General features: G+C 43.2%; 1 protein-coding gene across 1 annotated transcript; it reads left to right on the forward strand.

Annotated features, from left to right (window-relative positions):
- Positions 1–5,120: 5,120 nt before the first annotated feature.
- Positions 5,121–25,440, forward strand: LOC133244579 (cytochrome c oxidase assembly factor 7). The gene is made up of 3 exons (XM_061411948.1): positions 5,121–5,304; positions 8,077–8,217; positions 24,206–25,440. Exons 1-3 carry the CDS (start codon positions 5,199–5,201, stop codon positions 24,652–24,654), a joined length of 696 nt encoding a protein of 231 aa, XP_061267932.1. The 5' UTR covers positions 5,121–5,198; the 3' UTR covers positions 24,655–25,440.
- Positions 25,441–26,579: the final 1,139 nt, after the last annotated feature.

Below are 26,579 nucleotides of genomic sequence, written 5' to 3' on the forward strand. Positions count from 1 at the left end.
TTTTAACTTTGCCTTCCATTAATCATTAGGAGGAGCATTTCAGCATATAATTATTAACAAATGCTTTTCATCTTCTAAAAGTTGTATGCTTTTGTTGAAATCTTGCTTTCTTCAATTCTGCACACCTTAGGCCCTGCTGCTGCTGCTAAGTCGCTTCAGTTGTGTCCGACTCTGTGCGACCCCATAGACGGCAGCCCACCAGGCTCCCCCATCCCTGGGATTCTTCAGGCAAGAACACTGGAGTGGGTTGCCATTTCCTTCTCCAATGCATGAAAGTGAAAAGTGAAAGTGAAGTCGCTCAGTTGTGTCTGACTCCTAGTGACCTCATGGACTGAAGCCTACCAGGAAATCCATGGGATTTTCCAGGCAAGAGTACTGGAGTGGGGTGCCATTGCCTTCTCCACCTTAGGCCCTAGTTATTATTAAACATCCAGGGAATGTTTGTTGAACAAATGATGTGTAATTTTGTAAAGAATAAATTAGATACTCAGCTATAAAAAGAAAGGAAATTGGATTATTAGCAGAGATGCGGATGGACCTAGAGACTGTCATACAGAGTGAAATAAGTCAGAAAGAGAAAAAACAAATACCATATATTAACACAAATATGTGGATTCTATAAAAATGGTATAGGCGATCTTATTTGTAAAGCAAAAGTAGAGACACTGATGTAGAGAAAAAATGTATGGATATCAACGGGAAAAGGAGGGTGGTGGGAAATCTGGGAAATTGGGATTGATATATACATGCTATTGATACTATGTATAAAATAGATAGTTCAGTGCAGTGCAGTGCAGTCGCTCAGTCGTGTCCGACTCTTTGCGACCCCATGAATCACAGCACGCCAGGCCTCCCTGTCCATCACCAACTCCTGGAGTTCACTCAAACTCATGTCCATCGAGTCGGTGATGCCATTCAACCATCTCATCCTTTGTCATCCCCTTCTTCTGCCCCCAATCCCTCCCAGCATGAGAGTCTTTTCCAATGAGTCAACTCTTCGAATGAAGTGGCCAAAGTATTGGAGTTTCAGCTTTACTACCATCAGTCCTTCCAATGAACACCCAGGACTGATCTCCTTTAGAATGGACTGGTTGGATCTCCTTGCAGTCCAAGGGACTCTCAAGAGTCTTCTCCAATACCACAGTTCAAAAGTATCAATTCTTTGGTACTTAATGGGAACCTATCATATAGCACAGGGAACTCAGTGCTCTGTGGTGACCTAAATGGGAAGGAAACCCAAAAAAGAGGGGATATATGTATATGTAGAGCTGATTCACTTTGCTATACAGTAGTAATTAACACAACATTGTAAAGCAACTATACTCCAATAAAAACTAACTTTAAAAAAAGGAATCTGTGAACATTAAAAAAATAAGATAGGATGTGTGAAGTGCCTAACATGTTGTGTTAGTCGCTCAGTCATGTCCGACTCTGCGACCCCATGGACTGTAGCCCGCCAAGCTCCCCTGTCCATAGGATTCTCCAGGCAAGAATACTGGAGTGGGGTGCCGTTTCCTTCTCCAGGGGATCTTCCTGACCCAGGAATCAAACCTAGGTCTCCCACACTGCAGGCAGATTCTTTACTGTCTGAGCCACTAGGGATATTATAAGCATGCCATAAATGTTAATTATAATAAAAAGAAAACTCAAAATCAATATTTGAATTTAAGTTTAGAGTCAGGAAGTGAGCACTATAATGCTCTTGAATTCTTTCCTACAGGGTCTGAGATGGTTTCTAGGATTCAAAGAGGCCTGATTTCTCCTGGTCCTCTCACTGTGTGTCTTAAGGTAAATCACTTAACTTCTCAGCAACTTAATTTCACTGCAACCATCTACAAGCTATATTATGCTTATCAAAAAGGGTTTTTAGGTGGAAAACATGAGATTAACTTGCAGTAAGCACATATTCATGAATCACTTGAATAATTAAAATAAATAATTTTTCAAAGTAAATGCAAACATTTATAAGACTAGAGGGGAATAAAACTACATACATAAGGACAGCACTGAAAAAAGGAAGCTGGTTGCTCTTTTGATGAGCTTAAAAGTCTTAAAAATATGACTTCGTACTTGGCCCAGCCTCTCTTCCATCTTTTACCCAAATGTCTATCGCCCTCTGCTGCTCAGGTTGTCTCATTTCAATGCAGTTCAACTCCGCAAATAAGATTAAGGGAAAAGTGTTACATGTTTGGGCTTCCCTGGTGGCTCAGACATTAAAGAATCCACCTGCAATGTGGGAGACCTGGGTTCAATCCTTGGGTTGGGAAGCTCTTCTGGAGGAGGGCATGGCAAACCACTCTAGTATTCTTGCCTGGAGAATCCCATGGACAGACGAGCCTGGAGTGCTACGGTCACTGGGTCGCAAAGAGGCGGACATGACTGAGCGACTAAGCACAGCACAGCACATTACATACTTGTGACCCAATCCTTGACTTTGGTTATCTACATCACCCTCACCAAGCTCTGCACTATTTTTGGTCCTGTGACCAGCCCAAGGGACACAGAGCTCACATCACGTGGGGGGACACAGACTTTCATGTCTTTTTGGACTTAACAAACATTTCTACAATAGGAACGATTCTGAGGTAAGCACTGTGCTAAGCATACTGCATACATGAAATTTTAGTCCTACTGACAGCCATACAGGGGATCTGCATTTAGAGAGGAGGAATCAGGCTCACAAATATAACCAGCTCAAGGACACAATTTTGTATACATAGGACATAGATTCTGACTGAGATCTGTCTGGTCCTCAATACCAGTCATCTCCTATTACATTATATCAGAATAAACCAAGTAGGATGGAAAACTGAAGTGGGAGCATCTAAATCTACTTTGGGAATGTATGGTTGTTGCATCAGAGACTTTACAAAGGAGAAGATCTCTGATTTGAGAAGGGTAGTCAAAGCATCAGGAGCAACAGTAAACAAGGACACAAACCTGGGATGGATTCAAAGAACAGAAAGCTGGGTGTGGTATAGGGGAAGGCAGGCAGGAAGTGAGGCTGTAGTCAGATTATGCAGGACCTTGGAGGACAGGTGAAGGAAGGTGAACTCATAGTCAAAGGTCAGTACATGTCTATACTGAGAGATCTTTGAAGGTAATCAGGGGTTTGAGAGATTCATTTTGATATATGGCAAAACCAATACAATATTGTAAAGTTAAATAAAATTAAATTAAATTAAAAAAAAAAGAAACCACTAGTAAATGTGGCACAGCAACTGGAATATACTATGCTATGAATGATGTATTATGGAATTGAATGTAAAATCATATTGGGACGTCCTTGGTAGTCCAACTTGTTTGTGCATGCGGTACAAGTTCGATCTCTGGTTTGGGAACTAAGAGTCCACACTCTGCCTGCTGCTGCTAAGTCGCTTCAGTCGTGTCTGACTCTGTGCAACCCCACAGACGGCAACCCACCAGGCTCCCCCATCCCTGGGATTCTCCAGGCAAGAACACTGGAGTGGGTTGCCATTTCCTTCTCCAATGCATGAAAGTGAAAAGTGAAAGTGAAGTTGCTCAGTTGTGTCAGACTCTTAGCGACCTCATGGACTGCAGCCTACTAGGCTCCTCCGTCCATGGGATTTTCCAGGCAAGAGTACTGGAGTGGGTTGCCATTGCCTTCTCCAACACTCTGCATGGTGTGGCCAAATTAAAAAAAAAATCTCCTATGAATTTTTAAAACAAAATTGGGATTTCAAAGACATTTCCTATGTGCAGTAATCTGCTCTTCAATAAGGAAGCAGTCGGAAGTAGTCCACTCTCTGATGACTTTAGGGATAGATTAATAGCTATAGGTGATGGGAAACCTCAGATCGAGCTCCACTGAAGGCTCTAGACTGGGACTGGCTGGGACTCAAAGATGAATAGGAACTATGTTTGGACAGCTTTCAGTCTAGGCTTTACGAAACCAATGATTCTGAGCAGGAGAAAAATAAAAAACCAGCTGAAGTTCCTCTCCTCTTTCCCATATCTTTGACATGTTCCTCTTGTATCTCATTCTTTCATTTAAAAAAAAATTTATGGCACAGCAACACTCACTTCCTGTGTGACCTTGGACAAGTTGCTTAACCTGTCTATGCCTCTTCTTAATTGGCGAAATGAGGATAATAATGTGACCACAAGGTCACAGTGAGTGCCATGAGAATTAAAGGAGAATTATTTATCAAGCTCTTAGAATAGAATCTGGAACAAAGTTCAGCACTGTTTAAGCATTAACAGTCTTATTATAACTACTACAACAGCCTTATTATAACAGTCTTATTACTACAACCAGTACAGCTACAGTGTTCTAGTTATCACCTTCCATAGCCATCCATCCCTTAGGTCATTCGGTCATTCATGTTGGAGGCAGTGGGTAGGTCTGGGAGAAAAATAGAGATGTATCAGTCCTTTCATTGTGCTTGTATTGACTTATGAATACTAGTTTGTCCAGCTACACCTGGAACATAGTAGGTGCTCAAAATACAAAGGTCTTCCTGCTAACCCGCAAGTTCTTTAAAGGCAGTAACCATACTTCTCAGCTGTTGTAATTCTAAAACCAAGCACTCGGTGACGCACGCTTAGGGAATACCGAATTAACGAATATGATAAATGACCGCAGGCAGAGAAACATTACCACCACAGGGCTGGCACAAATATAAAGTGCTGCAGAAACACTCGGGGAAAGCGATGGCAGCCCACTCCAGTACTCTTGCCTGGAAAATCCTATGGACGGAGGAGCCTGGTAGGCTGCAGTTCATGGGGTCGCGAAAAGTCGGACACGACTGAGCGACTTCACTTTCACTTTTCACTTTCATGCATTGGAGAAGGAAATGGCAACCCACTCCAGTGTTCTTGCCTGGAGAATCCCAGGGACGGGAAGCCTGGTGGGCTGCCGTCTATGGGGTCGCACAGAGTCAGACACGACTGAAGCGACTTAGCAGCAGCAGCAGCAGAAAGACTGCTACCGGCTTTACATGTGGGCTGACCAGAGGAAAACTTGGGACCGCCAAAGACCAACACCTTGAGGACAAATGACTGCCCAAAGCTCAGGACGCTCCTCCTCCCCAGCGCAGAGCTGAACGCGGACCTTGGCGGCACGCCCCTCCAAGGCTCCGCCCCTTCGCCGGCTCACGTGACCGTGGGGGCGGGAGGACGTGCGGCGCGGGCAGGGTCGGAGCGGCGGGGTGGTTTTAACTGGGCTAGCGAGAGCCATGGCGGGCTTGGTGGACTTTCAGGACGAGGAACAGGTGAAGTCCTTTCTGGAGAACATGGAAGTGGAGTGCAACTACCAGTGCTACCGCGAGAAGGACCCGGACGGTGAGCGCCGCCTGCAGGGCCTTAAGGACACGTGGAGGCTCCGGCCTCGGGGACGGGGACTGATGGGTCACGCGAGCGACCTCTGAGGGGATCTGGAAGGGGACCCGGGTGTCTGTGGGTCGCTGACTGCTGTGTGTGTGTGTGTGGGTCGCTGACTGCTGTGTGTGTGTGTAAGTAAGTAAGTAAGGGGCGGGTTGGATTCCACAGAGCTTCGGGGCACGCAGCGGGAGCATGCTCTGGCCGCCCCGAGCCCGGAGGCCTGGCGAGAAGGAAGAGAAGCGCTAGGGCATTTGGAGCAGAGAGACTACGGCTACATCAGGGAACTGATAAAATGCTCTGTCCTCGTGGAGCTTACATTCTCGTGGGGGTTATTGGAAAATAAACCTAATAAATGTTTAGAAGGTAGTAAGTGCAGTGGGAAAAAGAACTGACTGAGAGGTCTCAGCCGTTCAGGAGGGCAACTTTAAATTGAGTGGTCAGGGTGAATCTTTGAGAAGGTAGCATTTGAACAAAGTGTTGAAAAAAGTAAGGGAGGTGCATGCCAGGCAGAGGTGCATGCCAGGCAGAGGTAAGGGCTTGTGAAAAGCCCCTGAGGTATGAATGTGCCCCGTGTGTTCTGGGAACATTGAGTTGACTTCAGTTGTGGGTGGATGGTGATGTCCAGAAGGGGCCATCCAGAGCAGCCAGTACCTTTGGGTGGTTTTCTTCTTAGTGCTTTTTTTCCCCTTTTATTTATTTATATGGCTGCACCTGGTCTTAGTAGTGGCATGCAAACTCTTAGTTGTCACATCTGGAATCTAGTTCCCTGACCAAGGATCCAGCCTGGGCCCCCCTGTATTGGGAGTCTTAGCCACTGGACCACCAGGGAAGTACCCATACTTTTAAAGAAAAAAAAAAAAAAAGATATTGGCCCTGCCTTCTAATAGCTTGCAGCCTTGCTCCAAGCTGACCAACTACACAGAGTTGCTCTGAAGTAGGATGGCTTAACAGAATCCATGAGGTGCAGAATGGTTGGGGAAGACTCCTGGAAGAGGTCAGGAAGAATAGGCTAGTAATGCTGATTAAATGGAGGGAGTGAAGAAAATGCTCTTTCAGAAAATTGAAGTCAGAATGTAGTTAGAAATAAGATTGAGGAGGGATGGACCTTGGGCCACAGTGTGTCAGATCTTGAAGGCTGGGGTAAGGCATTTGAAAGCCGTTATTGTGTAGGCAGTGGAGAGCCATGCATGTGTTTTTGTACTCTGGAGATACACTAAGCAGTGAAGGAAGGGTGGGTGGGCATATAAGAAGTGCAGGATCCTGCTCTTGAGAGAGTCTGAGAGGAGGCAGTTTCTATAGCTAGTTCTGTAGTACTCTTCAGAATCATCATTTCTCAGCCAGATTACTGAAGTGACTTTCTAACTTGATTCTCCATTTGCACCCTAACTCCCTTAAATCTATTCTCTACTCATAAACTGATACCTAAATTTTAATTTCATTATGTTATTTACTAGATTTTCAGATGACAGAAGAAACACATTTTTGTCATTATTGGTGTTGGAGTGGGTCCCCTCACACATGACTTCCTCCATATTCATCCAGATACATACAGACATATTTATTAGAGTGACGTTTTAAAAATGCAAGTTGAATTATATCACTTCCCTTCATAAATCCTTCCAGTGGTTTGCCATTGACTTGGAATAAAATCCGTTTCTTCCTATCTAATGTAAGGCCCTCTGATTGGTCCCTGCCTTTTTCTCTTTTCCTGCCCCTCCTGGATCCAGCTACATTATACCTTATTTGTGTTAAGCTTATTCTCTTTTTTAAGTCTTTTTATGTACTGTTCCTTGTGCCTGAGTCTTTCTGTCTCCTTCCCATTTCATTGTCTTTAAATAGCTAGTTCATTCTTGTTATTCACATCTCAGCTCATACATTGAAATCCTCAGTGAGGCCCTACCTGATTACCCGGTCTGTGTTAACCATTTCCCCCCAAATGCCCAGCAAACTGTCATATCATCCTGTTTTATTTCACTGATGGTGTTTATTAAGGTTTGAATGCATCTTGTTAAGCTATTTATTTATTGTGTTTCCTCCTCTAGACTGTAACTTTTAGGAGGACAGGTGACTATATTCCCAGCAACTAAAGCAGTGTCTACTATGTTCTACTATGTTGTTGCAGGTAGATGCTCAAATATTCATTGAATGAAAGTTAACAAGAGGTGGATGTTGTTGTGGATGAAGAAAAGGTACAGAGGGGAGAGTTGTTAAGGAGAGGCTTGCTGGAAATAGACTACCAAGGAGAGGGAGTCTTATTTCTAACTCCTTTGGTAGCTGCAATTTCAACTCTTTCTTCATGTACCCAGCCTGGCCAAGGATTAAGATATAGTCGTCAAAGAACTGCTTCTTGCTGCCATGAAGACTGACCTATTGACCCTTTTGGTTCTCACTGTTTAAATGCTGAACTTCTGAGAAGTTCCAAAGCTAGCAAAGTTTCATCATTGAAGCCAGTGGATCTCTGGGCCTTGTTGACAGAGAATAGAAGGGCTGGTGAGTAGTAGAGCCATTGTAGGGGCCAAGGTCTTCCCGCTTTATACATTGCTCAGTCCCAGGCTGAGGGCAGACAGTGCCATTTGTAGGAGTGGCTGAACATGCATTTTTTGTGGTGAAGTCACCTTGCCACAACTCAAGAGGACAGAGGCTTGTCCTAATAAAAGGCACATCCGGCCTGCCACACCTGGACCCTCCCCACTCCCCCAGACTTGAACGACAATTTTTGCCCTTTCCTCACAGGTTGCTATCGGCTGGTGGACTATTTGGAAGGGATCCAGAAGAATTTTGATGAGGCTGCCAAGGTGTTGAAGTTCAACTGTGAAGAGAACAAACACAGTGATAGCTGCTACAAACTGGGGGCCTATTATGTGACTGGGAAAGGTAAGGAGGGGCCTGCTTTCTTTGGTCCTTATCATCGATGGTAGTGGTGAGGCCACATGTGAGGCTCATACTGAGTTCTCTTTACAGATGGGTCTTCACAGGCATTGGGGAAGCATGTTGTAGGAAAATTTGGAGTCAAGAGTTCAGCAAAGTGCTGGAGGGAAGAGCATAGCCTTTCAAGTTAGGCAGACCTTGTGTGTGCTTAGTCATGCCCAACTTTGTGACCCCATGGACTGTAGCCCGCCAGGCTCCTCTGCCCATGGGATTTCCCAGGCAAGAATTTTGGAGCAGGTTGCCATATCCTTCTCCAGGGGATCTTCCTGACCCAGGGATCAAACTGACATCTCCTGCATTGGCAGGCAGATTATTTTATCACTGAGCCACCTGCGGAATCCCTTAGGCAGACCTTCAGTTAAGTTCAGTCGCTCAGTCCTGTCCGACTGTTTGCAACACCATGAATTGCAGCACACCAGGCCTCCCTGTCCATCACCAACTCCCGGAGTTCACCCAAGCTCATGTCCATCGAGTCGATGATGCCATCCAGCCATTTCATCCTCTGTCATCCCCATCAGAGTCTTTTCCAATGAAGCAACTCTTCGCATGAGGTGGCCAAATTATTGGAGTTTCAGCTTTACCATCAGTCCTTCCAATGAACACCCAGGACTGATCTCCTTCAGAATGGACTGGTTGGATCTCCTTGCAGTCCAAGGGACTCTCAAGAGTCTTCTCCAACACCACAGTTCAAAAGCATCAATTCTGCAGCGCTCAGCTTTCTTCACAGTCCAACTCTCACATCCATACATGACCACTGGAAAAACCATAGCCTTGACTAGACGGACCTTTGTTGGCAAACTAATGTCTCTGCTTTTGAATATGTTATGTAGGTTGGTCATAACTTTCCTTCCAAGGAGTAAGTGTCTTTTAATTTCATGGCTGCAATCACCATCTGCAGTGATTTTGGAGCCCAAAAAAATAAAGTTTGACACTGCTTCCACTGTTTCCCCATCTACTTCCCATGAAGTAATGGGACCAGATGCCATGATCTTCGTTTTCTGAATGTTGAGCTTTAAGCCAACCTTTTCACTCTCTTCTTTCACTTTCATCAAGAGACTCTTTAGCACCTCTTCACTTTGTGCCATAAGGGTGGTGTCCTCTGCATATCTGAGGTTATTGATATTTCTCCCAGCAATCTTGATTCCAGCTTGTGCTTCTTCCAGCCCAGCGTTTCTCATGATGTACTCTGCATATAAGTTAAATAGGCAGGGTGACAATATACAGCCTTGATGTACTCCTTTTCCTACTTGGAACCAGTCTGTTGTTCCATGTCCAGTTCTAACTGTTGCTTCCTGACCTGCATATAGGTTTCTCAAGAGGCAGGTCAGGTGGTCTGGTATTCCCATCTCTTTCAGAATTTTCCACAGTTTATTGTGATCCACACAGTCAAAGGCTTTGGCATAGTCAATAAAGCAGAAATAGATGTTTTTCTGGAACTCTCTTGTTTTTTCCATGATCCAGCAGATGTTGGTAATTTGATCTCTGGTTCCTCTGCCATTTCTAAAACCAGCTTGAACATCTGAAAGTTCACGGTTGACATATTGCTGAAGCCTGGCTTGGAGAATTTTGAGCATTACTTTACTAGCATGTGAGATGAGTGCAATTGTGCGGTAGTTTGAGCATTCTTTGGCATTGCCTTTCTTTGGGATTGGAATGAAAACTGACCTTTTCCAGTCCTGTGGCCACTGCTGAGTTTTCCAAATGTGCTGACATTGAGTGCAGCATTTTCACAGCATCATCTTTCAGGATTTGAATAGCTCAACTGGAATTCCATCACTTCCACTAGCTTTGTTCGTAGTGATGCTTTCTAAGGCCCACTTGACTTCACATTCCAGGATGTCTGGCTCTAGATGAGTGATCACACCATCGTGATTATCTGGGTCGTGAAGATCATTTTTTTGTACAGTTTTGTGTATTCTTGCCACCTCTTCTTAATATCTTCTGCTTCTGTTAGGTCCATACCATTTCTGTCCTTTATTGAGCCCATCTTTGCATGAAATGTCCCCTTGGTAGCTCTAATTTTCTTGAAGAAATCTCTAGTCTTTCCCATTCTATTGTTTTCCTCTATTTCTTTGCATTGATCGCTGAGGAAGGCTTTCTTATCTCTCCTTGCTATTTGGAACTCTGCATTCAGATGCTTGTATCTTTCCTTTTCTCCTTTGCTTTTGGCTTCTCTTCTTTTCAGAGCTATTTGTAAGGCCTCCCCAGACAGCCATTTTGCTTTTTTGCATTTCTTTTCTATAGGGATGGTCTTGATCCCTGTCTCCTGTACATGTCACGAACCTCTGTCCATAGTTCATCAGGCACTCTATCCATCAGATCTAGTCCCTTAAATCTATTTCTCACTTCCACTGTATAATCATAAGAGATTTGATTTAGGTCATACCTGAATGATCTAGTGGTTTTCCCTACTTTCTTCAATTTAAGTCTGAATTTGGCAATAAGGAGTTCATGATCTGAGCCTCAGTCAGCTCCCAGTCTTGTTTTTGCTGAAGTATAGAGCTTCTCCGTCTTTGGCTGCAAAGAATATAATCAGTCTGATTTTGGTGTTGACCATCTGGTGATGTCCATGTGTAGAGTCTTCTCTTGTGTTGTTGGAAGAGGGTGTTTGTTATGACCATTGCGTTCTCTTGGCAAAACTCTATTAACCTTTGCCCTGCTTCATTCCATATTCCAAGGCCAAATTTGCCTGTTACTCCAGGTGTTTCTTGACTTCCTACTTTTGCATTCCAATCCCCTATAATGAAAAGGACATCTTTTTAGGGTGTTCTAAAAGGTCTTGTAGGTCTTCATAGAACTGTTCAACTTCAGCTTCTTCAGTGTTACTGGTTGGGGCATAGACTTGGATTACTGTGATATTGAATGGTTTGCCTTGGAAATGAACAGAGATCATTCTATCGTTTTTGAGATTGCATCCAAGTACTGCATTTCGGACTCTCTTGTTGACCATGATGGCTACTCTATTTCTTCTAAGGGATTCCTGCCTGCAGTAGTAGATATAATGGTCATTTGAGTTAAATTCACCATTCCAGTCCATTTTAGTTCACTGATTCCTAGAATGTCGACGTTCACTCTTGCCATCTCCTGTTTTACCACTTCCAGTTTGCCTTGATTCATGGACCTGACATTCCAGGTTCCTGTGCAATATTGCTGTTTACAGCATCGGACCTTGCTTCTATCACCAGTCACATCCACAACTGGGTATTGCTTTTGCTTTGGCTCCATCCCTTCATTCTTTCTGGAGTTGTTTCTCCACTGATCTTCTGTAGCAAATTGGGCACCTACTGACCTGGGGAGTTCCTCTTTCAGTATCCTATCATTTTGCCTTTTCATACTGTTCATGGGGTTCTCAAGGCAAGAACACTGAAGTGGTTTGCCATTCCCTTCTCCAGTGGACCACATTCTGTCAGACCTCTCCACCGTGACCCGCCTGTCTTGGGTGGCCCCACACGGCATGGCTTAGTTTCATTGAGTTAGACAAGGCTGTGGTCCGTGTGATTAGATTGGCTAGTTTTCTGTGATTATGGTTTGTGTGTCTGCTCTCTGATGCCTCTCGCAACACCTACTGTCTTACTTGGGTTTCTCTTACCTTGGACGTGGGGTATCTCTTCAGGGTTGCTCCAGCAAAGTGCAGCCACTGCTCCTTACCTTGGACGAGGGGTATCTCCTCACCGCTGCCCCTCCTGACCTTGAACATGGAGTAGCTCCTCTCAGCCCTCCTGCACCAGCGCAGCCACTGCTCCTTGGATGTGGGGTTGCAGACCTTAGGGAATGTTAACTCTGTGTATCAGTTATATCACCTGTAAAATGGAGAAAAAACAATACTTTCTTCATAGGTCTTTGTGAAGATTAAATAGGATAATGTAGGTAAAGGTATCAGCATGTGCCTGGCACAGAAGAAGGGACTAGTAATCAGTTCCTTTCCATCTGTCTTTTCTCCTCGTGCCTTAATTGCAGTTGATATTGAGTAGTGTTTAAGTTGCCTTGTGTTGCGTGCTGCTCATCATGTCCGACTCTTTATAGCCCCATGGACTGTAGTCTACCAGGCTCCCCTGTCCATGCGATTTTTCGAGACAAGAATATTGGAGTGGGTTGCTGTTTCCTAATCTAAGGGATCTTCCTGACCCAGGGATTGAACTCACATCTCTTGTGTCTCCTGTATTGGCAGGCAGATTCTTTATTCTGTGCCTCCTAGGAATTACCTATTGCTAAATAATAAATTATCCCAACAAACCTATCATTTCACATAGTTTCTTTGGATCAGGAATTTGGGAGTGGTGAGCTGTGTGCCTCAGGGTCTCTCAATTAGGCTGCAGTCAAGACACTAGCCAGGGAGCCAGGCTGTATGTAGTCTTTTGAAGGCTTGACTGGAACTAGACTCTTCAATCCTAAGCAGGCTCACTCACTTGGCTGTGAAGGCTTCCATTCTTTGCCAGATGTTGTCAAGAGACCTTGGTTCCTTGTGACATGGATCTCTTCATGGGCTACTTGTATGTCCTTATGACATGGCATTTGGCTTCCTTCAGAGTGAGTGATCCAAAAGAAGGATCAAGATGGAATCCACAGGGTCTTTTATAACCTACTCTTGGAAGTCACATGCTTTTCATTACTATACCATTCTGCTTATTTGAAGTGAGTCAGTAAGTTTAGCCTGCACTAATTAGAGGGAACTAAAATTCTACCTCTTGAAAGAAGGACTATCAAGAATTTATGGGCTTGTTTGAAAACCACCACAAGTTGGGAATATAACCTAAGACAGGCAGCTCTTTTTTTTGCTGACTAGTTCATAAGCTTTTTGAGGATGATATAATTCATTCATTGCTTGTTCCTAGTGCCCAGTGAAGCCTGGTTAGAAGGACAATCAGTAAAAGTTTGCTGAAGAGGATGCCTTTTTTAAATCTCTGGAACTCTGTGGACTCTTTCTGCCTTCACATGGAACATACGGTCTGTGGTAGTCTCAAATTTGAAGAAAGTTTAGCATTAACAGGAATATAAAGTTCCCTTGCTTAAGCAGAGGGGCATTTCTTTAGCCCATTTTCATTAATTTATGGTTTGTAAGTAATATATAGCTGCATTATTATTTTTTAAAAATCTGTGTGCCAATAGTAGCAGTTTAGTTAAATAATGTTACTTCCATCAACTAGAATGTTATTTAACCCATTAAAAAATAATGTTTCTAAATAGTTTTTGTTGATGTCAGGAAGAGTTTATAATATAATATTCAATGAAGAAAGCTGAACAGAAAATTATGTGTGAACTCACCTGTACAATATAGCATGGAAAAATAAAAATGTTCCTAGATGTTAGTTTCTGAATATATGTCTTATCTTTATATCATATTTTATTATATTTTTCATAAGGACTTTTGTTGTTCTTCAGTCACTCAGTCATCTCTGACTCTTTGCGACCCCATGGACTGCAGTATGCCAGGCTTCCCTGTATTTCACTATCTCCCAGAGCTTGCTCGAACTCATGTCCATTGAGTCAGTGATGCCATCCAACCATCTTGTCCTCTTTTCTCCTCCTGCCTTCAACCTTTCCCAGCATCAGGGTCTTTTCCAGTGAGTCAGCTTTTCGCAAAAAGTGGCCAAAGTGTTGGAGCTTCAGCATCAGCATCAGTCAGCCTCCAATGAATATTCAGAATTGATATCCTTTAGGATTGACAGGTTTGATCTCCTTGCAGTCCGAAGGACTCTCAAGAGTCTTCTCCAACACCACAGTCAAAAACATCAGTTCTTCAGCGTTCAGCCTTCTTTATGGTCCAACTCCCACTTCCAGACATGACTACTGGAAAAACCATAGCTTTGACTAGATGGACCTTTGTTGGCAAAGTAATATCTCTGCATTTTAATATGTTGTCTAGGTTGGTCATAGCTTCTCTTCTAAGGAGCAAGCATCTTTTAATTTCATGGCTGAAGTCACCATATGCAGTGATTTTGGAGCCCAAGAAGATAAAGTCTGTCACTGTTTCCATTGCTTCCCCATCTGTTTGCTGTGAAGTGATGGGACTGGATGCCATGATCTTCGTTTTTTGTATGTTGAGTTTTAAGCCAGCTTTTTCACACTCCTCTTTTACCTTCATAAAGAGGCTCTTTAGTTCCTCTTTGCTTTCTGTCATAGGGTTGTGTCATCTGCATATCTGAGGTTATTGATATTTCTAGCAGTCTTGATTTCAGCTTGTGCTTCATCCAGTTTGGCATTTCACATGATGTACTCTGCATATGATTGTACTTCGTCTACATATGATTCATCTGCCTGCCTGCATATGCTTCATCTTCATATGCTTGTGCTTCACCCATGCATTTTGCATGATGTACTCTGCATAAAGCAAAATGATTGTCTAAGGAGGCCTTACAAATAGCTGAGAAGAGAAGCCAAAGGCAAAGGAGAAAAGGAAAGAGATACTTATTTAAATGCAGAGTTCCAAAGAAGAGCAAGGAGAGATAACAAAGCTGTCCTCAGAATATATTTTTCCATCCTCTCACTTTCAGTCTGTATGTGTCTTTAGGTCTGAAGTGGGTTTCTTTTAGACAGAATATATATGTGTCTTGTTTTTGTATCCATTGATCCAGTCTGTGTATTTTGGTTGAAACATTTAATTCATTTATATTTGAAATAATTATTGATATATATATATTTCTACTGCCAATTTCTTAATTGTTTGGGGTTGAGTTTGTAGATCTTTTTCTTCTCTTGTATTTCTTGACTATATAAGTTCCTTTAACATTTGTTGAAAGCTGGTTTGGTGGTACTGAATTCTCTTAACTTTGACTTGTCTGAAAAGCATTTTAATTTCCATCAATTTTGAATGATATTCTTGCTGGGTAGAGTAATCTTGGTTGTAGATTTTTTTCCCCTTTCAGCATTTTAAATATATCCTGCCACTTCCTTTGGCCTGCAGAGCTTCTGCTCAAAGATCAGCTGTTAAACATATGGGGTTTCCCTTGAATGTTACTTGTTGCTTTTCCCTTACTACTTTTAATATTCTTTCTTTGTGTTTAGTCTTTGTTATTTTGATTAGTATGTGTCTTGGAGCGTTTCTCCTTGGGTTTATCCTGTATGGGACTCTTTCCACCTGTTGGACTTGATTGACTATTTCCTTTTCCATGTTGGGGAAATTTTCAACTATAATCTATTCAAAACTTTTCTCATACCCTTTCTTTTTCTCTTCTTCTTCTGGGACCTCTATAATTCAATTATTGGTGCATTTGATATTGTCCCAGAGGTCTCTGAGACTATCCTCAGTTCTTTTCATTCCTTTACTTTTTTTCATTCTGATCTTCAGAAGTTATTTCCACCATTTTATCTTCCAGCTCACTGATTTGTTCTTCTGCTTCAGATATTCTGCTATTGATTCCTTCTAGAGTATTTTTAATTTCAGTAATTGTGTTGTTTGTCTCTGTATGTTTATTCTTTAATTCTTCTAGATCTTTGTTAATTGATTCTTGCATTTTCTCCATTTTGTTTTCAAGGTTTTTGATCATCTTGACTGTCATTATTCTGAATTCTTTTTCAGATAGTTTGCCTGTTTCCTTTCATTTATTTGGACTTCTGTGTTTCTAGTTTGTTCCTTCATCTATGTAGTATTTCTCTGCCTTTTCCTTTTTTTTTTTAAACTTACTGTTTGAGGTCTCCTTTTCCCAGGCTTCAGGGTTGAATTCTTTCTTCTTTTTGGTTTCTTCCCTCCTCAGGTTGGTCCAGAGATTTGTGTAAGCTTCGTATAGGGTGAGATTTGTGCTGAGTTTTTTTTTTCCTCTCTGATAGGCAAGGCTGTGTGAAGTGGTAGTCCTGTCTGCTGATGATTAGGTGTGTATTTTTCTTTTGTTGTTTAGATGAAGCGTCCTGCACAGGGTGCTACTGGTGGTTGGGTGATGCCGGGTCTTGTATTCAAGTGGTTTCCTTTGTGTGAGTTCTCACCGTTTGATGCCTCCTAGGGAGAAGGCGATGGCACCCCACTCCAGTACTCTTGCCTGGAAAATCCCATGGATGGAGGAGCCTGGTAGGCTGCAGTCCATGGGGTCGCTAGGAGTCGGACACGACTGAGCGACTTCACTTTTACTTTTCAGTTTCATGCATTGGAGAAGGAAATGGCAACCCACTCCAGTGTTCTTGCCTGGAGAATTCCAGGGACGGGGGAGCCTGGTGGGCTGCCGTCTATGGGGTCACACAGAATTGGACACGACTGAAGTGACTTAGCAGCAGTAGCAGCAGGGTTAGTTCTCTGGTAGTCTAGGGTCTTGGAATCAGTGCTCCCACTCCAAAGGCTCAGAGCTTGATCTCCGGTGAGGAACGAAGATTCTACAAATGGTTATGGCATTAAGTGAGATTAAAACAGATATCCAGTAATCAGAAACCAAACAAATGGCAATTACAAAATCAGGCAAATAATAATTAAAATAATGGAATATACACGTACACATATATACCGCTGAGCAAAGTCAAAACAGTCCAACAGAAATAAAGTACAGTTGATTGACTTGGCGAACAAAGGAAATAATAAGTTATATTTACCAGTTAAGAACAAATTTAACTAAAGCACAAACTGGAAAACAAAACTAAAGCAAGGTGCCAAGTGGGGAATAAAGCAGTGAAAACAAAACTAACAAATATGTTGAGAGGAAAGAAAGAATACATATGCGAAGTCAAAAAGAGGTAGATAAAGATTTATATACATTAAAGATTAACTGCAAGAGGAAAAGAACAGTAGGAAAAGCAAACAAAGGGATAAACTTAGAAAAAATAATAGGTTTAAAAAATTAAAATTAAAAAAAGAAAAGAAAAAAAGGAAGACACAGAACTGACTTCCCTGGTGGTTCAGACGGTAAACCGTCTGTCTACAACGCGGGAGATGTGGGTTCGATCCCTGGGTCGGGAAGTTCCCTGGAGAAGGAAAAGGCAACTCACTCCAGTACTCTTGCCTAGAAAATCCCACGGACAGAGAAGCCTGGTGTCCATGGGTTGCAAAGAGTCGGACATGACTGAGCAACTTCACTTTCACTTTCAATGTAGAGGCAGAGGTTTATAACAACAATAAAAAATGTGACAGAGAAAAATCTCAAAAACTTAATTAGATTTCATAGTGCCAAAGGAGAAAAGGAAAGATATAAGCATCTAAATGCAGAGTTCCAAAAGCAAGGAGAGATAAGAAAGCCTTCCTCAGCGATCAATGCAAAGAAATAGAGGAAAACAATAGAATGGGAAACACTAGAGATCTCTTCAAGAGAATTAGAGATACCAAGGGAACATTTCATGCAAAGATGGGCTCGATAAAGGACAGAAATGGTATGGACCTAACAGAAGCAGAAGATATTAAGAAGAGCTGGCAAGAATACACAAAACTGTACAAAAGTGATCTTCACGACCCAGATAATCACGATGGTGTGATCACTCATCTAGAGCCAGACATCCTGGAATGTGAAGTCAGGTGGGCCTTAGAAAGCATCACTATGAACAAAGCTAGTGGAGGTGATGGAATTCCAGTTGAGCTATTTCAAATCCTGAAAGATGATGCTGTGAAAATGCTGCACTCAATATGCCAGCACATTTGGAAAACTCAGCAGTGGCCACAGGACTGGAAAAGGTCAGTTTTCATTCCAATCCCAAAGGCAATGCCAAAGAATGCTCAACTGCTAAGTTACTTCAGTCGTGTCCAACTCTGTGCGACCCCATAGATGGCAGCCCACCAGGCTCCCCCGTCCCTGGGATTCTCCATGAAAGTGAAAAGTGAAAGTGAAGTCACACAGTCGTGTCCGACTCTTAGCGACCCCATGGACTGCAGCCTACCAGGCTGCTCCATCCATGGGATTTTTCAGGCAAGGGTACTGGAGTGGGGTGCCATTGCCTTCTCCGAAGAATGCTCAAACTACCGCACAATTGCACTCATCTCACATGCTAGTAAAGTAATGCTCAAAATTCTCCAAGCCAGGCTTCAGCAATACATGAACCGTGAACTCCGTGATGCTCAAGCTGGTTTTAGAAAAGGCAGAGGAACCAGAGATCAAATTACCAACATCTGCTGGATCATGGAAAAAGCAAGAGAGTTCCAGAAAAACATCTATTTCTGCTTTATTGACTATGCCAAAGCCTTTGACTGTGTAGATCACAATAAACTGTGGAAAATTCTGAAAGAGATGGGAATACCAGACCACCTGACCTGCCTCTTGAAACCTATATGCAGGTCAGGAAGCAACAGTTAGAACTGGACATGGAACAACAGACTGGTTCCATATAGGAAAAGGAGTATGTCAAGGCTGTATATTGTCACCCTGCTTATGTAACTTATATACAGAGTACATCATGAGAAACGCTGGGCTGGAAGAGGCACAAGCTGGAATCAAGACTGCCGGGAGAAATACCAGTAACCTCAGAAATGCAGATGACACCACCCTTATGGCAGAAAGTGAGGAGGAGCTAAAGAGTCTCTTGATGAAAGTAAAAGAGGAGAGTGAAAAAGTTGGCTTAAAGCTCAACATTCAGAAAACGAAGATCATGGCATCCAGTCCCATCACTTCATGGGAAATAGATGGGGAAACAGTGGAAACAGTGTCAGACTTTATTTTTTGGGCTCCAAAATGACTGCAGCTGGTGATTGCAGCCATGAAATTAAGAGACGCTTACTCCTTGGAAGGAAAATTATGACCAGCCTAGATAGCATATTCAAAAGCAGAGACATTACTTTGCCAACAAAGTTCTGTCTAGTCAAGGGTGTGGTTTTTCCAGTGGTCATGTATGGATGTGAGAGTTGGACTGTGAAGAAAGCTGAGCGCCGAAGAATTGATGCTTTTGAACTGTGGTGTTGGAGAAGACTCTTGAGAGTCCCTTGGTCTGCAAGGAGATCCAACTAGTCTGTTCTAAAGAAGATCAGTCCTGAGTGTTTATTGGAAGGACTGATGGTAAAGCTGAAACTCCAATACTTTGGCCATCTCTTGCAGAGTTGACTCATTGGAAAAGACTCTGATGCTGGGAGGGATTGGGGGCAGGAGGAGAAGGGGACGACAGAGGATGAGATGGCTGGATGGCGTCACCGACTCGATGGATATGAGTTTGAGTAAACTCCAGGAGTTGGTGATGGATAGGGAGGCCTGACGTGCTGCAATTCATGGGGTCGCAAAGAGTCGAACACAACTGAGCAACTGAACTAACTGACTGAACTGACCACAGAGGGAGGAAAAAAGAAAAAAAAAAATTCAAAATCCAAAGAATCTACAGAACAAGTCAAAGCATAAGAATAATAGTTTTTCTTGAGTCACTATTGTCAGAGTCCTTTCCCTCGCTGGGAGTCACAGTCCACCTCACCTCGCTAGGATGCCCTCCAACACTGCTGATCTCTGGACGTGCTGTGGGGCAGCTCAGATTCTAATCTGGTCCTACTCCTGTGTGTTCTTGCCTCCAATGTCCACAGCTATCAAAACTAGTACGTTTTCTTTTGTGGGAGCTCTCAGTGACCTTTTATATATTCCATAGACACAGAGTCTGCCTAGTTGATCGTGTGGATTTAATCTGCAGCTTGTACAGCTGATGGGAGGGTTTTGGGTGTTCTTCCTTATCCATACTGCTCCTGGGTTTCAACTGTGGTTTTATTTCCACCTCTGCATGTGGGTCGTCCACTGGGATTTGCTTCTGAGGCTGCCCTGGAGGATTTGGGTTTGTCCCTCTGAGGGCAAGGTGTGGAGGTTGGTGCAGCTTTTTGGGTCTCAGGGGTTCTGGCAGCACCAGGTACTCAGGGGAGTTGGCAGCTAGGGCAGCAGGAAATACAGTGCTTTAGAAGGATATGGCTACCAGTATTGGCCAATACGCTCCAGAATTCTTGCCTGGAGAACCCCCCTCCCTGGCAGAGAAGCCTGGCAGGCCACAGTTTATAGGGTCTGAAAGAGTCAGACATAACTGAAGCAACCCTGCGTGCATAGATGCAAGACTTTTTTTGCCTGTAGCAGCTCTGCCCCAATGAGAGTTGAGCATGAAGGTGGTGCTTGGCTTGCGGGTACCCTGGTGGCGCCAAGTGTGCAGGGACATGGACTGCCTCAGCTGCAGGAGTTATCACCTTATCAGAATTTTTTTGTGAGCCTCTTGTAGCTGGCAATCAGAAGCCCTCTTTGGCCAGTCTTTCTCCGTAGCTCTGCCCATTCAGGTGCTTAGAGGGCTCCCTTGCCTGGGGTCCTTCTCTGTTATTCCACGCATCAGGCACTTAAAGGGGCATCCTCGATGGGGTCCTACTCTGTAGTTCAGGTGCATCAGTCACTTAAAGGGGCACCCTGGGTGGGGCCCTGCCCTGTAGTGATTCAGGCATTTGATGGGCCAGCCTCTGTATTGTTCAGCTGCCGATGCTGGCTTGTGGAGAGAAGCTATGGTGATGGCTCCACCCCGTAGGCACGACTCAGCAGTATTCCATGCATCCATGGCTGTCCAGCTTTCTTCTACAGGCATTTCCCACCACAGTCTCCTCCCTCACATCCTCTCAATCCATCTCTCTGCAGTCAACAGCAGCCCTTGCCCTCGGGTTGCTCCACAATCCCTAAACTCCAGCTCCCCGCCACTGCCCCTTCCAGGGCACCTGCATCCCTGTCTGGAGTATGTATGGCTGCAGCAGGACTATCTGATTCTCATTCCATTTAGGCTGCCACAGATCAGCTGTTTCACTTTCAGCCTTAAATGTTTCTCCTCTGGCTCAGACAAGTGACCCGACGTGGGGCTTGGACCCCTGCTTCAGTTTCCCCACCTGCCAAGGGCAGGTCCAGTCCTCCTGACACTCCTGTTCTTCCCCCTAGTTCCTTCTCCTACCAAGTTTTGCGTGATTCTATATATTATTTTCCTCCGGTCAGGTACTCCGGTCCACTCTCAGCTGGTGTTCTGTATGCATTTCTGTGTCTGAAAGTGTATTCCTGATGTATCTGTGGAGAGAGATGTACTCCACGTCCACTACTCTTCCACCATCTTATTCTTCCATGAAATTCTTAATTGTTTTCTCTCAAATTATTATGCCCCTGTTGTCTTTCAGTTTAGCAAGTGGTGTCTCTCCCTACTGAGTAGCTCATGACCAGTTTGTCTTTAAAATATGTTTCAAATCTATCCTCTCTTCTTTTCCTGCTACTATAGTTATTCAAGCCACCCTTCTTTCCTGCATCATTAATTCAGGTCTCTAATCATCTTTCCATTAAGCAACTGAAATGAACTTTTAAGGATATAAACCATGGATTCCACAAAATATATGAAGCAACTGCTTTTAGACATTGGGAGATAACTCAGTGCAGTAGTGTGATCCCTGAGAAAAGGGGAACACACAGGATGAGCCCCACGCTTTGGCTTTCTGCCTGGAGGTACTTTTCAGACTAGGAAGAAAGGTAGAAGCCAAGTAGATTGTGATACTCTTGCTGAATGGATGAGGCATAGGTCAGAGTTTCTGGCCACTGAGGCTGCTGGAAGATCAGGCCTCAGAAGGTCAAGCCTCAGAAGGATCAGGCTGATTCACCAGTGAATGAATAGTTACCTGCCAGAACAAAACTCAGCAGTCTTTGGTAAAAGGTGAGAGATTTATGTGATATGAAGAGAAACCAGAGTATAGTAGTTTGTAAGGGAATACAACAAAACCCAGACTGAATAAAGTATCATCTACAATGTGCAGGAATAAGGAATTACTAAACGTTAAAAAAAAAAAAAAATCAGTCAATAGAAACAGACCCAGATGTGACAGGAATGTTGGAATTAACTGTCAAAATACTTTTAAAACAGGGAAATAAGTATGTTAAAGAATTTAAACAAAAAATGGACACAATGAATGAACAGATGGGCAATCGCATCAGAGAAACTGAAACTATTAAGAATCAAAAGAACTCCTGTGATTGAAAAATATAATATTTGAAATGAAAAATTCACTGGATAGGCTTAACAACAAATAGAACACTTCAAAAGCAAATAAACAGTGAATCTGAAAGATCAGTGAACTTAGAGGATTGTAGATTTTCTCTTAAACTGAAGCACTGAGACAAAAAAAGCAGAAAACTTCCCCAACCGTCAGAGTCTCAACCCATAGGGTTCAGTGTCCCTTAATCTAACACAGCGTGTGTTGGAGCCCAGAAAGAAAATAGATTGGGACAGAAAAAAAATTTTTGAAGAAATGATAGTATAAATTTTCCAAATGATGGAGCCAGGACTGGAGCCTCAGTTTTCTGCCTGCAGAGCTCAGGCTTCATTAACCTTGTTTCCTGTATCTCTCTGAGTTGAAATAATGTATCTAACAAAAAGTAGAAGGCAGGAGAAGAGAGGTGGGGAGAAGTAGGAGAATTCCCCTTTTATAGTTGTGAGTCGATACTGTCTGAAATTTGGTTAAAACAAAATAAAAGTGGAATCCCCTGGCAGTCCAGTGGTTAGGACTCTGTGCTTCTGCTGCACCACCATGAAACACCCCCCGGCCCCAGCCCCTTGCCTCCGGCCAAAAACCCGGTAACTTTAACGTTTAAATGTTTTTAATAATTTATAACTCCAGGGCCTCATTTAGGAAATATCTCTGTTGAAGAAATACTCATTTGAAGTTAGCAGTTTGTCTTAATAAATGCAAGTAAAATCAAAGTTAAATTTTTTATTTACAAGTAGCATGTGTAATCTGGTTTTCCAAAGTGCAGTTGACCTTCAAACAACACAGGTTTGAATGATGCAGGTTCACTTCCATGGGGATTTTTTCAACAATAAATACAATAGTAATGCTCCGTGATTTCCATCCCCTGTTGGTTCAGTCTGGGTGCACAGGAGCACATTTAGGGAAGGTTGACTCTTAAGCTAGTCTCGGATTTTCAGATTTTTGGCTGCATGGAGAGTGGGTGTCCCTCACAGCTTTCAAGAGTCAACTGTACTTCTATCTAGCTATCCATTCAGCCAGCCAACATTTAATTCAAACACATACTACAAAGATGACTGGAATGGTGTTCTCTTAATGATGTTTTTTTCCTAGGTGGTGTATTTGGGATGACTTCTTTAAAAACTAATGTTGAGATATGTTTCTCTTTTTTTTAGGAATGAGGGATTTTGAGACTAGGGGATTTGAAATGTTCTGTTAAAACAAACAAACAAACAAAAACTAAAGAAAAAAGCAGGCCCTGTCACCACCTCTGCTTAAAATGATCCATTAGCAGTTTTCCATTGCTCCGAGGTTAAAGTACAGGGTCCTTAAGAAGACCCATCAGACCCTGCGTGAGCTAGCCCCTGCCTGCCTCACCGCCCTTCCTTAGTGATTTCTGAGTTATAGCACATGGGCTCCTTTTCTCTCTGTATTCTGTTCCTGCTGCTGGGAACAGTTTTCTTTGCCTTTTTTTTTTCCCCACTCCATATTTTTCTTTTCATTCTTTTTTCCATTATTTCACAGCTCAAATGTCACTTCTTTGGAGAAATTTTCCTTTACGTCACCTCTTAGTTCAGAGCCTTGATCATTCTCATAGCATCCTGTACTCTTTCTCCATATGCTTGTCACACTTAGAATCATACATTTACTTGTGTGGTGTTTAATGTCTGTTTTATTAGACCACAAAATCCACAAGGGCAGGGTCATTATCTTTTTATTCCTTAGAACCTAGCATAGTAATTGGCAATTAATATATATTCAGTATATATTTAAATTAACAAACATTTGGCGAAGTGCTTATAAGATGCCGTGATCTTGCTGTTATCCCAGAGGTAAATATCATTTACCAGTAAGGACGAAGCTAAGGCTGAGAAGCTAGTCATTTCACCCTTTTTACCTGTTTGGGCTTCCTTATAAGATACCATTTGAGCAGAAGATTCCGTGGCTGAAAAAGCTGTAAGTTCTGTGTACTATGACAGGCCATCTTCTTTTCATGCTGCTTTAGCTCAAAGTTTATGAACTTTACTTGGGAATTGCTTCCTGACTTTGACCTGAGACATTCAGGTTCTGTCCTGGCTTGGATTGACTTTTTTTCTTTCTTCCCAGGTGGACTATCCCAGGATCTGAAAGCTGCTTCCAACTGCTTTCTGATGGCATGTGAGAAGCCGGGAAAGAAGTCCACCGAAGCATGCCACAATGTTGGTCTCCTGGCACATGATGGACAGGTCAATGAGGATGGCCAGCCCAATCTGGAGAGGGCCAGAGACTACTACACAAGGGCCTGTGATGGCAACTATGCTGCTAGCTGTTTCAACCTCAGTGCCATGTTCCTGCAGGGTGCCCCCAGCTTTCCCAAGGACATGGGCCTGGCATGCAAATACGCAATGAAAGCCTGTGACTTGGGCCATGTCTGGGCCTGTGCTAATGCCAGCCGCATGTACAAGCTTGGGGATGGTGTTGATAAGGACGAAGCGAAGGCTGAGGAACTAAAAAATCGGGCCCGGCAGCTGCACAAAGAACAGCAGAAAAGTGTCCAGCCTTTAACGTTTGGCTAGGGTGGCCCACCCTCCCATGCTACAGACAGCTTGATGCTGGCACCTCCTATTTCTGATGGAGCCCTTGAAGGTCGACTTGCTAGAGAAGAAAGACTTGGTGTTTAATATTAGTAACTCTGATTACATTGACCCATTGCTCCCCAGTGTCACCTGCTCAGATGTAGTCTAAAATGTTTATTTTGGTCAATATTTGTTTATCTGGTGTGATCCACATTTATAAGATCTTGGTTCTCAAACTCTTTTCCTTTTCTGTGAAAAACAGCAGACTAGTGAGCCATAAAGATTGTGGGGGTGGGAAAGAGAGAGCAGGAAACTGGAAAAATTAGTAGCCACAGGCCTGAAGGAATCACCATCATCACCATTATTTTTAGTTGGGAGAGCTTAAAAAAATCAAAGTATCTTGATTTACATAATAGCGGGTTTAAGGAGCTAAGAACAGTTAAATAGTCAAGACTGCCACCTGCTGACTTATGCAGTCATTGGTGTGGGCTGCTTTTTTGTTTTTAGAGTCAGATTTTTCAATAAATTCAGAGATTGGGAGTTATGTGTGATGTAAAGATAAAGGTCATTATGCTTCTGAGTTGCTCAAGAGGGTATAACAGAAAACTTCCGTTAGTGGAGACATTCACATGTTAAAAATAACATCCTCAGGCCACTCATTTGGTACTGTTAATAAAGTAACTTACTTACCCTAGAAATCTGTAAGCAAGGGATTTATGATACGTTTTGTCTCTCAGAACTGAACCTTTTTCACTGTTCTTGTGAATAAACTATCTTGATTGGTTAGTGTGTGCCTGCTAAGTCGCTTCAGTCGTGTCCAACTCTTTATTACCCTAGGAGCTGTAGCCCCCTAGGCTTCTCTGTCCATAGCGATTCTCTGGGCAAGAATACTGGAGTGGGTTGCCATGCCCTACTGGGGCATCCTCCTGACCCAGGGATTGAACCTGAGTCTCTTATGTCTCCTGCACTGGCAGTTGGGCTCTTTACCACTAGCTCCACGTGGTAAGCCCTGATTGATTAGTAGTTTGTCCTATTCTCTCCAGATTCTTGGTAGGGTAGAAATGATTTTCTTTGTGGTGGTAGTGCCTTTTAAGAATATTTGCTTTTTCTGTTATCTTCCTTACTTGACACTAGGGGGCGAGCTTGTCATTTTTCTGCAGATGACATGATCCTTATTTTTGTCATCACTTAAGGTTTTAGGCGGAGAAGGCAATGGCAACCCACTCCAGTACTCTTGCCTGGAGAATCCCATGGACGGAGGAGCCTGGTAGGCTACAGTCCATGGGGTTGCTAAGGGTCGGACACGACTGAGCGACTTCACTTTCACTTTTCACTTTCATGCATTGGAGAAGGAAATGGCAACCCACTCCAGTATTCTTGCCTGGAGAATCCCAGGGACAGAGGAGCCTGGTGGGCTGCCGTCTATGGGGTCGCACAGAGTCAGACATGACTGACGCGACTTAGCAGCAGCAGCAAGGTTTTAGGGCTTTCTGTTTTGCAGCTGTTTTAGAAGGAAGGCAGGCTATATGAAGGTACTTGTAAGCACAGCCTGCTTGCTTCTCAAGTTGATATAAGAGAGAGACTTCCCAAGAGCAGAGAAGCTTTAAAGAATGACTTTAGTTTTAAAATATAAAGTAATTTTTGTTGTGGTTAAGATAAATGGTGTAGACGAACAAGCATATAAAGAGTTCTCAACATCAACGGTCATTCAGTTCAGTCAGTTCAGTCACTCAGTCGTGTTCGACTCTTTCCAACCCCATGAACTGCAGCACGCCAGGCCTCCCTGTCCATCACGAACTCCCAGAGTTCACTCAAACTCAAGTCCATCGAATCGGTGATGCCATCCAGCCATCTCAAACTCTGTCATCCCCTTCTCCTCCTGCCCCCAATCCCTCCCAGCATCAGAGTCTTTTCCAATGAGTCAA

This window comes from Bos javanicus, chromosome 3 (genome assembly GCF_032452875.1).
Source record: "Bos javanicus breed banteng chromosome 3, ARS-OSU_banteng_1.0, whole genome shotgun sequence".
NCBI classification, from domain to species: Eukaryota; Metazoa; Chordata; class Mammalia; order Artiodactyla; family Bovidae; genus Bos; species Bos javanicus.